This window comes from Cyprinodon variegatus, unplaced genomic scaffold, assembly GCF_000732505.1.
Source record: "Cyprinodon variegatus isolate N-32 unplaced genomic scaffold, C_variegatus-1.0 Scaffold65, whole genome shotgun sequence".
NCBI lineage: Eukaryota > Metazoa > Chordata > Actinopteri > Cyprinodontiformes > Cyprinodontidae > Cyprinodon > Cyprinodon variegatus.
The window spans coordinates 348,394-366,341 of NW_015150518.1; the positions used below are offsets into that span (position 1 = coordinate 348,394).

At 44.0% G+C, this 17,948-nt stretch overlaps 1 protein-coding gene across 1 annotated transcript; it reads right to left on the bottom strand.

Moving 5' to 3' along the window:
* Nucleotides 1-615: 615 nt before the first annotated feature.
* LOC107082942 (rho-related GTP-binding protein RhoG-like) lies at nucleotides 616-17,943 on the bottom strand. Its single transcript, XM_015371841.1, has 5 exons — nucleotides 17,851-17,943; nucleotides 6,260-6,373; nucleotides 5,055-5,201; nucleotides 3,586-3,756; nucleotides 616-2,060 (listed from the first exon to the last, which is right to left on the bottom strand). Exons 3-5 carry the CDS (start codon nucleotides 5,181-5,183, stop codon nucleotides 1,785-1,787), a joined length of 576 nt encoding a protein of 191 aa, XP_015227327.1. The 5' UTR covers nucleotides 5,184-5,201; nucleotides 6,260-6,373; nucleotides 17,851-17,943; the 3' UTR covers nucleotides 616-1,784.
* Between the last annotated feature and the right edge of the window lie 5 nt (nucleotides 17,944-17,948).

Sequence of the window (17,948 nt, forward strand, 5' to 3'; positions counted from 1 at the left end):
AAGATGAATATGTATAAAGATGTAATTACCGTAACAATGTATTCAATACATGTTCAATTTAGCACTATTGGCACATCAGTATCATTGTGCTCCATTAACCCGATTATTTTATTGTGATGGATTTGTATTATTATATGTATAATTTAAAGACTTCATTGACTTTATGACAATGCAATGTGATGGGCTTATTTTTATTATAAGTTTAAGTAAGCTACTTCTGCTTAGCCTCTTGAAAATGAGAAAATCATTGTTTGTTGTTATAGTGCACATATTGTTTACACCGAGAATGTAACAAGGGAGTACCAATATGGCGGCCGATGGCTTCACTTCAACCCTGTACTACCAACAGGCGATCAGCAGTCCAGTGAATAGATAGAGATCAGTGATCTTTGCTAGCAGATCTCTCAGCTTCGCTAACCAGAGTCCTGCTGCCATCTTGTTTCTGGAGAGAGGAGGCTTTCTTCTTCAAACCTTCCAGACGGGTTCAGGATCATGACCTTTAACCTGTAGAGTCTGAGTGGAAGCTTCTGGTTTTCTCTAATCATCATTCTGGTGTTTTTTCTCTTGACCCGTGGACAGTGATGTTAGCAGCTAGCTAAGAGAAAATGAAATCAAAACAAACAGCCGTTCACTGTGATAAGATGTGCTTTTATTGCAATGTCCACTTAAATAAAATATCGTAAATTACTTCTCCAATAAAGACAAAGGATTTAGATTTTTAAGACAAAGTGGTGGAGCTGTATTTAAGGTGTTTAACCTCGGTAACAGCTTAGCTAAACTCTAAAACAACCATCAGAAACCTTCAGTTTGAGTTCAGACGTGTTTTTTGCTGTACGGATTTGAACAGTGTTGTGATGTTTCACAGTGTCGGCAGTTATTCTAGATGATTTTCTTATTAACGGAGGAGGTTTTAATGCTGCTGTTGTTGCAGGACGTTTTTACTGCAGTCTAAATTCTTGTTTTTTTATCATGATTTCCTCCAAAAACACCAACAGTTCTACTGCCTCAAACAACTGCTGTTTCAGTCTAAAGCAAGGTGACTGCAGCTTGATTTTATTTGGTTTTAATGAATCAAATACACAGGAAAGAAGGGTTTTGATAGCACAACAAATTATTGCTTGACTTTATGAGCATCAGGAGCGCTCAGGGAAACGGTGTGTGTTTCTGTGTGTACATTTATGTACGAACCAAGTGTTTCTGAATGGGCCTGTTGGTACCGGTGCTGGACTCATCCTGAACCTCCATCTGTCGGACGCCCGTCCTCCCAGACCTTCAGCCCAACATGCTTCACAAGTTCAGGCAGACCCCAGAGGAATGGTCCTCCACCGACCAGTGGGATCTGCAGTCACTGGTTTTACTGTGCTTCCCTGGTTATGTTGACTAAGATAAGGAGATGCTAATGTGAACCTGAACATTTTTCTGGGGATATTTTGGAACAATAAACCTCTTGGCAGTTTTTCTTAAATCTGATATTCCTAGACCGATCAGTCTATATTTGTACCAAAGCCTTATATAAGAGCGCCCTGTGGAGGACGTCCGAGGAGGATCTGCACACACTCAGATGCCTCTGGTTCGGTTTGATCTGATCAAGGATCATAGCAGAGTTGCACACATTTAAACTACAGCCCTTTGCCTTTTATTAGAAGATTGGAAAACCTCTGACTTCGCTCCAAAATCTGCCTTTTCTCTTAATAAAGGATAAAAATCGAATTAAATGAAAGTAAAATTATAAAATATTTTCCAGAGCAGTCTCTCAGACGGAGGAGCTCGGTCCCGTCGCCTGCTCACAGCAGGACGCAGGGCCTCTTGTTGACTGTGGGCTGTGGGTTCAGGTAGGACCTCACGGCCTCGGCAAACACCTCCTTAATGCCATCCTGGTTCAGAGCAGAGCACTCCATGTAACGCACGGCCTGGATCTGCTTGGCGAGGCTGGCGCCCTGCTGGTTGGTGATGGGCGCCTGGTTCTGCTCCTTGAGTTTCTTCTGGATCTCAGCGTCATTCCTGAGGTCGCTCTTGGTACCAACCAGGAGGATGGGAACGTTGGGACAGTGGTGGGACACCTGGAAAGAAAAGTATTACTATTAACTACCAAGCTGTAGCCTAAACAACGATTCAGTCCAAAGTTCCTAGAAGTCCGTATCTAGGCTTCGATTTGCCTCAATTCCTGTAAACTCTCCTGCACCCTCACCATGCTCAGACCGCACCCAAGTCCTGGTCTGGAACATCTGGATGCAGGACGAGATTTGAGGCTCGAACCACACATAAATCCCATCTTGAGGTGGCCGGAGCCTCAACATGGCACAGACGTCTTGTTGGCTAATCCATTGCCTCGCTACATAGTGTTGTTCAAGACTTTCAAGGTGCTGATAGAGGACCTGAGACGCCAAATAAGGCTCTAGGTGCATCCCTAAAGACCTCACCAAGATCATGAGGAGAGGTGTCTTTTCCAGTGTAAAGAGGTCCTACAGAGGCCTTCCTGAACTACTATGATCCTCCGGCAGAAATAATTTTCTTTGTGGACAAACAGATATATGAGTTAAAACAGAAAACCTAATGTCTAGAAATGAAAAAAGGCTTGACCTTTAACATCCCCCTCACCTCCTCTGGGGTAAGTCTGAGGCACTCCAGTGTCTCTTCAGCTGACTCCTGTCAATGTGGAGGAGAAGCGACTATTCATAACCTCTCGCTGATGACTGAGCTTCTCACCCTGGTTCTTAGAAAGCTCCCCCAACCGTGCGAAGGAAGCTAATTTCAGGTGCTTGTACTCATGACCATAGGACCATAGTAGGAAGAAAGACTGACTGCATTACAGCAGCAGCTGCAAAGACCCCTTGGTCCATCTCCTGCCCGTTCTTGCATCACTTGTAAACAGTACTCCAAAATCCAACTTCTCAACTTAAGGCAGGAACTCTCCTCTACCTGACGAAGTTCAAGCAACCGTTTTAAGTCAAAAACTTCGACCTCATACTTGGAGTTACAGATCTTCGTACTGGAGGGAGCTAGCAGAGCCACGTCATCTACACAAAGCTGAGACAAAATCCCCTGGTCCTCCAACGAGACACCCCATGGCCCTGAAAGTCATGTCCATGTAATGAAGAAGACTGGCAACAGGGGGCAGTGTTGCTGGCATTAAGTCTGACCTGTTTCCTTTTACATCTTTTTAAGGCAATAATGCTGTACAATGACCTAGCCACTTGAAATGGCCTTTGAACTTTTCAGAAAGATAAAGACTTCTTGGTTCAGCTTTTCTCTTCTCTTCTCTAGAAGACTTTGTTAAGGTGACCATAAACCAAAGCCAAACAATTGGACTTGAAACAGCTACAGTTCATCAATAACTGTTTATAAAGACCTTCAAAAGTCTGGAGGAACGATCTAAACCAACTTCATCTAAGTTTAAGAACCGTACTGTACCACAAATCAGTACAGACCAGAACATGACCTGAAACTCTTAACGTCCAAAATCTCATCGAATGGTTCTGAATCCAATGGTACGTTACTTCATGGAGATACAAGTTTATCATTTTGACATCAACCAAATGACCTCCAGTGTTCTCTGCATCTATCTGTAGTGGTATGACCTCTTACCTCTGGGTGCCACTTGTGTTTGACGTTCTCGTAAGAAGCAGGGCTTGAGATGGAGAAGCAGATGACAAAGACATTGGTCTGAGGATAAGACAGCGTCCTCAGCCGGTCATACTCCTCCTGGCCTGCCGTATCCCACAGGTTCAGGCTGATGACTCTTCCGTCCACCGTCACCTGAAGGCACCGAACGTAGAACAAAGGTAAGTGACTGTAATTTGCCGAGACAACATGCTTCTCCTCATCCGATTTTAGTCGCTAATAAATACTAAACACATTGAGGTTTGGTTTCTGTCAGAATAGCTAAATCCTTTAGGTCCAAACTGATCTGCCTGAATGGGTTTACTGGACATGCTGGAGGTCTACATCCCAGGTTTCAAACATTGTTGCTCTGTTGCTAAAATATTTCTTTGCCGTAGCAAACAATCATCATGAAAGCATTTGGGGAGGAGATGCTTATCAGGACCTTTTTACATGAAGGTCAGCTCAGAAATGGACTGGTGAAATTGGTGGGAGGCAGGTGCAGAGCTGCTGCTTCCAGGATGCCTACTCAGGGTCCAATCCAGGAGTTCCTACACTTCCCTCTGAGCTGGGAGCCAAGGATGGGGCCTCCAACTAAACCTGAGCTACCTAAAGAAGCTGGATGGAAGTTAGAAGTGATGTGACCTCGACCACCGATGGTCAACAACCAGAAAACGACTCAAGGCATTTTAGAGGGACCATCTAACCTGAAGTAGACCTGAACTGAGGTGGGAACTGGAGGTCTTTGTTTTAAACAACAGACCTGGACTCTTCCAGATGTTTATGGGGAGTGGTGGCCTAGTGGTTATGGCATAGAGCCTGGAATCCTGAGGTTCTGAGTTAGAGCCCCACTCCCACAGACTGCCACTTACGGTTTCTGTGCAAGACCCTTAACCCCACACTGCTCCCTGGGTGCCCCACAATGGCATCCCTTTGCCCCCTAAGGGGATGGGTTAAATGCAGAGGGACGTTTTTGTGGTGTGTTGGCCTAGTGGTTTAGAGCACTGCGCTTGTGCTCTGAGAAAGATGCAAGTACCCGGTTCGATCCTCACAGCCTCCACTCTGGGTTCCTGAGCAAAACCCTTAACCCCAGACTGCTTCCCGGACGCTGCAAAATGGCGGCCCACTGCTCCCAAAGGTGATGGATTAAATGCAGAGATAAATTTCTACAATGTGAGATCAATAAAGTTAAATTATTATGATTATATTGACGGATAAGCTTTAAACTTTGCGTCTGATTAGCCGTGTGGTAAAAAGCATGGCTCATGTGACGCCTCGCTGATACTGTGGTTGATATCTAATGAAGTCCACATGCTTTGATGACGGTTCACTGCTACTGGAGTCACTGAACACTGAATGAGCTCTTCAGCCAAAGAAAGCTCCTGCTGAGAGCTGCTGGGATGTCCCACCAGCAGCCGCCGCCTGATTCAGTGACATTGTGTTCAATGACCCACCTGGCTGCTGTAGTTGTCGAACACAGTGGGGATGTACTCCTTGGGGAAGGCTCCGGTGGTATAGGAGATGAGGAGACAGGTCTTTCCCACGGCACCGTCGCCCACGACCACACACTTCACAGTCTGCATGGTGGAGCCGTCAGAAACCTGCAGACAGAGAGCAGAGGGTGGGGCTGTGACCCAGCAGGTTTCAGCTCACACATAATCTTCACGCTGCCCCACTGCGCCGCTCGCAGTTATTTTTACATCACTCGCCTCTCTCTAAGCTCACTTCCTGTTTTCTGCGGAGCTGAAGTCTCGATGCAGAAAAACTCACGGTAGATAAGATCAGCGGGTCAAACGGCCTCCAGCTGCTGTCAGAGGCTTCATGACCGCCCGTTGTCTGTCTGCCTTCTTCATGTCTACTTCTATCAGGCCCTTTATTCATTGTTGGATATATGATATTATTTAGTGTCAATTTTAGCTCAGTTTCTATGTGTTTTAGATCTATTTAGTGCAGGAGAGTCCAGATTGAGACCCCCAAACAACAGGCGTCATTTAGACGTTGGTTTTTAGGCTAAATCTGGTCGTTCCATCATTTCGTCCAGAAATAGTTGTTGAAAATTGGGCTGTGTTTGGTCAATCTGGTTTTGTCCCACTTTGGTCCAATGAAAGACATTGAAAAGACGTCCTATTAACAATCTGAAAATTACGTCTTTTCGCCTTTCCTTTTTCAACCAAATGTTGAAAGAGCTCCAAGATGCATCCCTTCTCCATCACACCTGAATCAGATTAACAAATTGATTTTCTGGATTCAGGTGGAGCAGCTTGGACGTGGACAGCCCTGGTTTAGTGTCTCATTGTCCTCATTCGTCTTCATGCTTGGTCATGTACTTTTCTGATCCTATTGTTTCTCTTTCATGTTTCATATCATGTTCCCATCAGTGGGGTGTTCAGAGGTAAAAATAGACCAATACTTTGGCAGCCGCATTGGTTTCTAAGGTTTGATTAGTTAATAAATGTTTATATTTTCTTGGTTATAATTTGTTATTGTGTAAGTTTTATCATGTGAATGGAAGAAAAGCAATATCAGCTTAAATATCAGCGACACATATCATATGACCGAAATGATAGTGGTGGGTATCAGTATCGGTGGCTCTCTAATCAGAGGTCTTCACATTTTTAGTGTTTGCGTTTGCAATACAGGCGAGTTTTAAGGCGTTTACCTTCAGTGGCTCTTCTCAGGGAGGGGATGGTCGTATCTCTGTGGCTATTTGAGATGCTTCAGGTTCTTCTGGTCGACACAAATTGCTCAGAAACACGTGACGTCCATGTTCTGCCTGCAGGATGATGTTCTGCATCAGTATTTGTGTTTATGGAAATAATGGCTGCGAAAGGAAACGGTGTCTAAACAAAGCAGAGATGTTATCCTGCTCTCCCACACACACACATTTGCATCGCAGCTTCTACACATTGGACTTTTATAGGCCACACATACATGCACACCCCCCTACACACACACAGACAAAGCTGCAGTGTTTTATAAGGAGGATAGGAACCAGTCCGACTAACAGAGGAAGAACCGATGAATTCTGGTTGGCTGGTTCTGTCCGTCCCACTCCTCTTTCTGAGTCTATAAACCTGGGGTTTTGTTCGGGTAAGGAGGTTCATGCTGTGTCTTATATTTGAGGCATTTGGACCAATCAGACGTCAGGTTACCTTCAATTATTTAATTACACATTTTACCTGTATTTTTAATTATTTAACGGGACATTCAATTATTGAATTGTAAATTTTATTCTTACATATTTGAATCACATTATTACATAATACATAAATGCTAATTCAATTTATTTTATGGTTAATTTTTGCCCTCCATTTATCTCAGGAGTCACATCCAAATGAGCCAATTGGTGTCCTGCGACCCCCAGGGGGTTCCCAACCCCCGTTTTTAGAACCCCTCATGCTCTGAGTCATCAACAGAACAGTGATCCAATCGGATGATGGCCTAGTCAAAGCCCAGACTGAAGGAAGCTCAGTGAATTGAAGCAACATTAGAGCCAAAGCTTGTCAGATGGGTTCTGAGAGGTTCTACAAGCTTTTGGAACCGATTTTCTGCATCTTTTTTCTCTGACTGGCCATGTTTCAGACTCTGCTTTATGGTTTTAATAAAGTCAGGCTGCAGCATGAAGGCTGATAGGTTTGCTCCAGATGTGAGATGATGATGATGATGAGGGAGGCTCAGCCCAGACTCTGGGGACGTAGACTCCACCCTCCCTCTGCTCTCTGGGTGGAGGTCAGCTGATCTCACTGCTCTGATCATTCTACCGTCAGGCTCCTCAGAACCGAAGCAGCGAGGAAGAATCTGATCTCTGGTCTTCATCTCAGAGCTCCACGACTCTGCGACCCAGCCCTCAGGGGACGGTTCCTGTCCCAAACCCATAGGTTGTTTCTAGCCCTTTAAATGAATTACCAGTCATTGTCTGAAATCAGCAGCTCTGAGGACCAAAGACACATTTCTGAGGTTTTTTTTTAGCGGAACAAAGGAAAACTCAATGAAATGAATGAGTTCACTCAAACCTGAGAACAGGTGAGTCAGACGGATCGACTCATCTTTCATTCATTCAAACTGTTGAAAGTCCTTTACTTGTTTTTGCAGAGTTGTAACCAGGTTAAGCAGCCAGCAAAGGAACGAAAGGAGGAGGTTCTGTCTGACTGAAGGTAAACAAACTGTGAAACTGCTGATGGGAGGTTTCTTGTGTCGAAGAACCATGAGCTCGTTTTAACTTCCTGTTTCAGAGGCTCAGTGAACTCAGCCTGAGGTGGAAGTTGGAGAAAAGCAGGTGAGTAACCAGTCTCAAAAACCATCACAGACTGGTTCTGAGCAGCCTGTCATCACTGCTTCCTGTCAGCTCCGTCTTTTTATCGTCACCTCTCAGATCCACCAAACATCTGATCCCAATGATTGGGAATTTTCTCCTGGATCTCAAGGTACATCTAGAATAGGATAGCACCTAATCTGTAGCCTTGACTTAGCCTGTAGTTAGGTGGAGCAACAGGAGCAATTCAGCCCCAACTGGACAGAAACATCTCAATTAGATGAGGTCTTTAAGCGCATCACTGTGCCTGAAATATAGATGTTACAAATTGATGATTGACTGACTGAGAAGCAGCAGAGAGAAATAAAAAACAGTTGAATCAGCAGTCAGAAATAGATCCCTGCTCACCCAGCGTAGAGCTGTGATCAAAGCTGTGATCTGACTGAAAACTCCACTGACTATCTTAAAGCTGCAGTGGCTCAGTAGCCAAATAAAAACCCACTTCTTTAAACGTTTACAAAGAAAAGCAAGTTTGGAAATCAGTCTTAAGTTTGAGGTAACAGAAGAATCCAAACTGCTCTGCTTAAAATACAGCAGGACAACCTAAAAAAAAGGCTTTTAATAAAGTTTAAAATCCAGAAAAACTAAGCAAACTTCTTCAGTATCTGTTGGCAACAAAGAGCTGTGGTTTAGGAGGATTTCTGCAACCTGAGATATGGACACAGCTTCAATGTGACCTCAACCAGCTGAAGACAGGAGGCAGAGAGGCGGCCAAGGGAGGATCAAAGCCTGCGAGGATAAAACCTTTAAGAACCTAAAACACGACAAAACCGGTCCCCCAGGCCTGCTGGATCCAGCTTGGCTGTCTGTAGTCAGACAGAAATTTGATCCAATATTATTTAAAGGATAGAAAATGGTTCAAATTTTTGTTTTGAACAAAATGTTAAAAATTTTTTTAGATTGATTTAAAAAAAAAAGCTTTTATTTCCTTTTTTTAATAGATTTTCTCTGATTTTATTTATTCAAACTTTTTTAAGAGACTAAATTTTACTTACTGCTTTCTATTCAAATCACTTTTTAACCTATAGGCATTTAGATGGAAAATAATTTCTATTGGTCTCTGTGCGTTTAACTTGGACTTCAACGTTTTTACCTGAAACCACTCGAAGCTCTCATTAAAGTTCACATTATAAACAGGAGATTGATCCACATCATTTGTTTCCTCTAAGTATTTAAGGTAAAAACTCATCAAGACTTTTTAATTATTTGAAATTCAAACGATGGGAGTAGGACTTTGCTTGTTACCCGCCAGTCAGGACATGGGGTTTAACTTTTAAGACTTGAGACTTCCCTGTGACTTGGAGGGTCGATCCTGACTCTGTTCCCCTCTAGTAAAAGCTCCAAGCAAAAGCCACAGCAGTGTGTGAGCCTCCCGGCTCTCTGCTCTGGGCCCCATTCAGCTAGAGGACAACCTGACCAACAATGATTGCTACTGCCCCTCCCTGCATGTTCAGCTAATGTCCAGAGGTTATAAAAGGAAGAGCAGAAAGGTTCAAATCTTATAATGGCAAATAAGGAAATCCTTCAGTTAAAAAAGTGTGTTGCCATGGTTACTGAGGAAATAGAAATAGCAACCTTGGCAAATACTTGTCAAGACTGTGTCTGTGTCCGAACTTAAGCCCTATCCCTTATAAAGAGCACTCTAGAGGGGATAGGCCAATATAAATGAGTGTCTGAACGTCGAATCGATGAAACCATACTAGACTTAAAATGTCCCACAATGCACCTTAAAAAGTAGTGTGCATCCATGGTCACTAGATGAGCAGATATATCCCATGATGCCTTGCAAGAGCTCTCTTTGCATAGCATCATGGGATTTGTTTTAGGGGCGGGAGAGAACAAAGATGGAGCTGGCAGGAGCCTGAGTCACATGACCAACAGGGAGCGAAAAGTAGTAATCATCGTCCAATGGGTCAGTACAGTGAATTACTATAAGGCCCCCTTTAAAGTGATGGAGGGGTTAGAGGTCAGGGCGGACGTTCGGACGCAGCCTGTAAGTCATTTTGGAAGAGCTCTGTTGAACTGTACGTCCTCTCACAGCCACTAGGGGCAGTGTGTAATGGTTCTCATGTCAAACAGTGATGTGGATCAGAGGAAGAGCGTTGCAATCTGAGAGTTGTAGGTTTTGTCTTTACCTGATCTGCACTGATCAACCATCACTATGCGCATGTGAAACAAGATATTCATCTAGGTCGTTCTTATTTCTATCCTTAAATCATCAGCTAATGCTAAGCTACGTCATTATACAAATGAAAGGCTTTTCTGAGAGAATTGGATGTATTTTAAATTCTCTCCCTCAGTCTCTCTTCTCAGGTGGGCAACATATAATTACACCATTTTTCTGCATTTTAGGTGTGTCTTTCTTTAGATTATTCACTATACACTGTAAAAGTACAACAAAATGCAAACATAGAACCTCAGTTATTTACAAATCCAAAGCCCAGAAAAAAATAAAGGAGCTGTAGGGCAGGATTCCCAAGACAGTTAAGGTACAGACAAGTGATAAATCATTACAGCGTACTTGTACTTATACATACACTTATAATTAGGGAGAGAAGACTTTAAACTACCATAACGGGCGTGTTTCCCTTTGATCATGTACAAAAAAACTATTTAAGGTCAGATTGCCATACGCTACAAAAAACACCATGGCCCTTTAGTCATGTTTTTTGTACAAGACAAAAGGAATACATGACAGCTGTGGTAGATAAAAGTCTATTTTTTGTACAAAACCAAAGGGATAAACAGATATTGTCTATAGGTATTCTGGTCAGACGGGGTATGCTAATCTGACCGAACACCAGCCAATGTATCAGTCTATTTCTAGTGCATACTTGATGCTACTACGACTACTAACCAGGCACAACCAGAACTGCATCTGTGAAATAAGTGAAATTGCCAGTTTTCCTTGTTAATAAGCAGGACTTATGCTGATTATCAGAACACACAAAATACTGGGAGGAGGATATGTAAACGTAATTATTTGCCACCTGAAATGGTTTTATCAAACAGGAAACTGATTTATGCTGCTATTCATGCTGTCCCACAGCATGATGCTGCCATCACCATTTTTCACTGTGAGGAGTGTTCAAGGTCATGTCAAGTATTAGTTTTTCCTCCTCTCTCTGCCAAAATTAACCTGACCCTTCAGCTGCTTCCAAGTGTTTTCTAATGTTCTCCATCAACTTCACAGAACCAGTATTGAGTTAAGAAAGATACCAGCGTCGTACTGTTTCTGTTTTTAATTAATCATATATCCTTTAAAGGGGTCATCATCTGGAAATCAGACTTTTTATGTTAAAATGTTTGTGTTGGTATTGGGCTTTCTGGATTTACCCCAATTCTGGAAGGATGCTAACGTTAGCCTGCTCTTGCTATCACCACTCCCATTTATATTCCACCAATCTGGGACTCACCTGCTGGCAGCTGGTAAGTCTTGCCACTTGTGAATGTTTTTTAGCTATTCTGTATGGACTGAAAAACAATGGTAAATCAGCCCTGGCTAACTGCTAATGGTCCTAACACTACATCCACACCAACGTGCATAGTCATAAGTCAAATCCTCTTGCAGACCCTCGCAAAAAAGGGATGAACCGCAGAGGCAATTTCTCAATGAATACTATGGAGGCTAAACCTCGGATGTAAATTTCATACTATTATTAGTAAGATAGGCATTGACAAACTTCATAAATGTAGTCATTAAACTACATAAATATGCACTAAAATGTGCCTGATTTCACAAGTATGTTTTGCATAAATCAGCTGTTTATTCTGTTCTCGGACACGATTAAGGTTTGAGCCACTGTCCATAGAGGTAAACAGGAAAGTAGAGCCTTGATTAGATGACAAGCCAAAATACATCACTTCCAGTGAAGCTGAATCTCTTGGGGGTCTATGGAGCAGGGGCGGGGTGGGAAGCTGGCTACTCGATGCTGATTGGCAAACGTACTTAAGGGTTTTTGACTGACAGTGGCCAGACAGCCAGGAGGTTTTCTGCATGAGTCGATAGGGAAAAGTGATCATTCGGTCATAGCAGTCGCCTTGTGCCGAACTCTTGCCGTGGTTTCTGGAGTTTACTATCTCTGAATGCTCCGCAACAAAAATCTGTTTATTGTCTTTTATATTTCAAAAAACACATACAGACAAGTAACTCACAAATGTACAAAACCCCAAACAGGATGGAAAGAAAACAAATCAACAACTCAAACAACTCAACTTGGTGAGTTGATTGCAGAGAGAGAAAATACTTCAAGTTTGACCTTTTAGTGGCGTATGTTGAGATCCAGTCCAAGAGATCTAATCAGTCTACCAGCCAGGTGTGAGGTGATGGCAATGTCCTCCCAGAATCCAGGCATCACGACTTCAGTATGTCAGCCTTGTACATTTTCCCAAACAAGCAAGTACATTTGGAATTATCATGTCCACAACAGTTTATTACACCTGTTATAGTGTGTTATGTGCCTCAACATTTGTTAATGTGACGTTTGGATTTAATTAACACCATTGTGCCTCTCTTGTTTCAGAGAGCAGCAGCCAACACTGATGAAATGAGTTCTACTTAACTTTTTTCCTCCTACAAATGAGTGAACATAAATTTAAAGACAATGTCAGAAAATATGCAGATGTAAAATCTCTGGTTGTGGCTCTTTGAATGGGAATCATTGATTATCAGGAAGTGGCAGAAATAGAAGACGTTTCCAGTCAGTGAGAAATCATTTCTGTTCTTATTATAAACAGATTTTCAGTCCCAACTGCTTAAACAGCTTTTTTTTTTTCTTTTTTTTTTGTCAAACCGAGTACGTAAAACCGCAGGTCTAAAAACAGAACCTAATGGGGAACCATCAGCCTTTGGGAGGAATAAAAAGAGGAAGAAGAGTCGACTCTGCCTCTGATTCCAGCACATCACCAGGAAATAAACACAACAGATTTCAGCTGAAACCCTGCAAAGGCTTATGGGTAATGTTGTGTGATGGAAGAACAAGTGCTCGAAAGCATCTAACATTATTTAATAAAAAAATCAATGATTTACTGTACAACAGTTTCTGTAGCTTATTAAAGTCATTAGCTCTCAGGGACGTGTCAATCCAGCAGCTTCCTGTCTGCTGCTAAAAGAACAGCGATCAATAACTTTTACAGGCACTTTATTAGGAACACCTGTTTAACTGCTTGTTAAAACTAAAGCCAATTAACCAAATTACACAGCAGAGAGTCATCTATTCCTCTGGATGTGATGAAGACCACCTGTTGAAGTTCACACATCAGAAAGAAACAGGATTTGACTTTGAATACTGAGCGGTCGTTAGAACCAGAACAATTGGGTCTGATTTGATCAAAACCTGCTGATCTACTGGGATTTCCACCCACAACCGCATCCAAGGTTTACAGCAAATTGTTTGAAAACCTGGAAAGCTCCAGTTAGCAGCAGCTGAGTGGATAAAGATGGCTCCCTGAGGTCAGAGCAGAACCAACGGTTCTAGAATCTAGTTGATGAAAAGACAACAGCAGCTCAAATGAGCCCTTGTTGCACCAATACCTGTGAACACCATCTCTGATAAGCTACAGCAGCAGAAGACCACACCAGGCAACCCACCAGAGATTCTCACAGGCCCACCAGAACTGGACCAGAACAGCCAAATCTGGATTTCATCGTTCAGATAACCCTCCTCACAGTCCGGACCTTTGGCAGCTGGTTTCAGGAACCAGCGAACCGACATGGTTTCGCCCCGTCAGCTGTCTTCTTCTTCTCTCTCTGCTGTTATATTTGATTCTGCTGCCTCAGAGGCGTCTCCTAACCAAACAGAGGAACCAACAACCTGCAGCTGAACAGCAGGCAGGAAGGCCTCTGAAAAAGGGGTCGACACACTCCGAAGGTTCTCACAGCTGAGCAATGGCCTGTCTGCAGGACGGTGAACAGCCAGAGGATTTCAGGAATAAACAGCTTAGGGAAAATGTTGGGAAACAAAGGAAGCAGCTGCTAAACAGAACCACCGGCTGGATCTCAGCAGATCAGACACCAAGCAGTTTTGGACCAAAGTGGAGGTAGAACATCAGCTGCAGTGAGCTCAGCAGGTCAAAACAGTCCTAAAGCAGAACAGGTGTTCATCTAGAATAATTTTAAAAGCCGGTGGGTCCAAAAGCCTCTGAGAGCAGCATTTCCTGAGTCAGATTCCTGAAGGAGGTCACAGGCCAAAGAGGAACCATCTAAAACAAAATTGAAACAGGAAGGGTTTGTCCAACAGGTCCTCATTCTGCAGCAGCAAAGTGTGAACAAGTTCTGAAAGCAGCAGTCCGTTTGGTTACAGCCTGCAAGGCCTCAGTCTGCAGGGCCCCAGCCTGCAAGGCCTCAGCCTGCCAGGCCCCCGGCCTGCCCAGGCCCCAGCCTGCAGGGCCTCCGCCTGCTGGCCCCAGCACATCATGCCACAACCTGGCTGGGCCCCTGTCTGCCAGGCCTCAGCCTGCCGAGCCCCAGCCTGCCATTCCCCGACCTGCCCAGGCCCCAGCCTGCAGGGCCTCCGCCTGCTGGCCCCAGTATGCCATGCCCCGACCTGCCCAGGCCTCTGTCTGCCAGGCCCCTTCCTGCAGGACCTCAGCCTGTCTGGTCCCAGCCAAACTAACTAATCTGATATGATGACATCCGCAAAAGTGCTACCGGACCTGGACCAGATAACATTTAAAACACCTGGGAATCTGGGCCCAACTAGGTCTTCAGTATCAACCACAACCTTAGAAAAAAAGACATATAGCCCATGAGTTATAAACCCAAAACAAGAATCAGATAGAAAAAAAAAAAATAAAGCTGCAGGGAAAGCTGAAACATGCCATAAGAACCCAAACCAACTGGCCCAAACTGGGATAAACACCAGCATTATACGATTTTTGCAAGAACAGACAGAACCTGGTCCAATGATGGATTCAACTCTTTATTTTCCAAAAATAACCCTTCCATCTATTGAAATGGAAAAATGAAGATTAAAATAACCAAAATAATTATTATCTGATACGGGTCCGAACAAACCAGGCAAACTGGTTAGAGGTAAAAATAAAACTTGAACCTAAAATGAAATGAATCACTGGCTGGAGAAACTTTGGTTTCACAGTGTAAACTTCCTGCTTTCATACTTGGACACGATTAGCAAAGATGGCTGTGACTCACATCTGAGCACGTGCAGAAGATGACGCTGTGAGTGATGTCATCACCTCATAATAAAGGTGCAAATAACCAAACGAAGACCAAAAGAGGAAAGCGGCAAGAAAGACGGCTTCAGCGGACATAAGAGAAACTTTAAGTGTTGGACTGCTTCAGCATCGCAACTGTTTTAAAGTCCTCCTGATCAGATCAAAAAGGTTTTGTTTATTCATTCATCCTCTAAACAAAACAATCAACCAAAACATTTTAATCAAAGTTTAACTTGTTTAGAAGGTGGATTATTCTTTACCCATAACTGGTCCCAATCAAATATCACCTCAAACCAGATAAAAAGAGGCCACCACATAAATAGCCAGGAGTAAAACTGGAAGATCATGCAAGTCAACGATCCAAAACAGAACTAGCTATCATGTTAGCCCGACCCAATGCAACTAGCTAACTGATCCACCATGAGACAGCAGAACACCTCAGAAACCCCTTAACTGCTTCCACAAGGTGATCCAACTCAGACTGGAGTGCTGACAGACCTTCCTTCTTGTTCCTCCCAATCGCAACAAGTCCAACACCGTAGAGCTACAGCTATCGATAACCATGAACTCCAGAGCCCACCATTCCTGAGCCAGAACCCGTCACAGAGGTCCACAGGTCCGTTGAGTCGGATTATATGTAATGGAACTTATCGGAAAGTAAGTCACGCTGTCAGTTTCACCTACATTTTCAAGCATCCAGCATACTCAGTTAAGGCTGATTTATACTTTGAAACTAGGTCGTCTGTGTGTGTCGCAGTGAACGCAGGGACGTCCCCGCCCCCTCCGCAGACACTCTGCTGCACCTCTCCCAAATTGTAGGTGACCGCAGACAGTTCCGCGGACAGGAGACCTCTCGTTGGTCAAATCTACATCCACTCTACTCATGCCTGTGTGGTTTGGTACCTTACTGGCTTGTTAAGTTTGTATGACCGCCATTGTGGAAAAAATGATTCATGAAGACGGACCAGCTAGAAGAGCGAGGTGCACAGGACGCTGGGACCCTTTTTCCATCTGGATCCCCGCTCTTTTTGGCCCTCATGTCCCTCCGTTGTCACACACCCTTGCCTCCACCTCTTCGCCACCTCAGCCGTATCTAGACCCACAGCTAGTTCGTGATCGTCCCTCTTGCGTTGTGGCGTGGAATAACATAGCGCAGACCACGCTTCAATATTGGGCATAAATCAAAAATACCTGCAACAAGCTCACTGCGAAACACTGCTGCGGGAGTATAACCAGCTCTTTAATCTTCATCAATGCAGACTGAGCACCGATTTATCTAGAGCAGTGGTCTCTAATGCCACTCCTTGTAGGCCAGTTTCCTTCAAGCTGTAGATGCATCCTTGCTTCAACACACCTGACTCCAATTTGAGCTAGCTTAGCCATTTGATTCAGGTGTTTAGGGAAAGGGACACATCTAAAAATTGGACACCAGGCCTCGAGGATTGGAGTTTAAGACCACTGGCATATCTTGAGGTTATATTTGGTATTATTGGCTCTTGGCTATATTCTGCTGCAGCGGTGCCCGTGTTTGTTTAAGCATGACGTGTGGGAGCTGCAAGGCTGATGTAATCGACGCGTCCAAAACCACAGCCTGTTTATGTGGTGATCAGATGGTGTTGTCTATTGTTGCTGTTTCAGGACGAAAATGGCTAATAGCATCTGATCTTCCTATGCCACAGATTGGCAGTGTCCTGTTTCAGGGGAAGCCAAAGGTTAACCTCAAAGCCACTTTAAGGTTCAGGTTCCACAGACGATTCAAATGGCCAAAACCTTTTTCAGGAGACACCTTCAGGAAAGGACCAAGATGTGTTCAGCGTGGCTTGGGGTGTTTTATATAAACGAATCCAACCAGACTGGATCAGACCAAGACATACAACTGATCCATGATCCCATCCACATGTGGAGCATCAGGTGTGTTGGTATCACTCAACCGTCTCCTGAAACAACATAATCGCTACAGGTCTGAGAGCTTCAAGTCCAGGGTCTACAAGTCTTACACCACCTCAGGATCCATTGACTCGTGTCAACAGGTGGATCCCTCATTCCAGACTTAGTGAGGACTCATTGAATTTAAACCATTGAAAGGTTTTAAACCCTTTGGGGTTCAATTCATTGAAAGTTTGGAGAACCGCCCTAGTTTTCAGCTTTGCATCTCTGGTGTTACTGTCCTAGTTAAAGAATTGGTTGAGATGATGCTTAGCCTCTGCTCTGTTCTTTCTCTTCATATTTCTCTGCTCATAGCTTTGGCTTAAAGGAACCAGCTGATAGACGTCCCCATTGAAAACAGTTGAAGTATAACAAGCTCTTCCTCTTCTCCTGCAGTTCCTGATTTTTTCTCTCAGCCTCGAATTTCCTGGACTCCTGCTTCTCCGCTCTCCAATGTTTCATTAAATAAACGATCTCATGTTGAACGGTGAAAAAAGTTCAAGTTGCAGAGTTTAGAGAGGGGTTTCTGAGGTTCTGATGGTGAAAAGGTTAAAAGGAGAAGTGAGAAACACACACACACACACACACAGTCAGGGAGTGGTCCTTCTCCATCTCCAGTTTCCTGCTTAGAAACAATCGCAAACAAACAATCTGATTATTGATCGGGCGGAGGAGGAGGACGGATCCATCAGCTGGACAGAACCAGAGGTCAATTCAGAGTTTGGATGACAGGGGGGGGGAGACACACCCGCAGAAAGCAGCATGACACACAACAACAAGATACAGAGGCAGAGTCCGGTCTAATGGAGCTGCAGACTGAACTCGGACAGACTCACCGCTCATTAGTCCTCCTCTCTAGGCTTTCAGCGCCGCTCCGTCCTGCTGCGGGTGGAGGAGTGTGTCAGGGTGTGTGTGTGTCTGTGGATCTGTATCA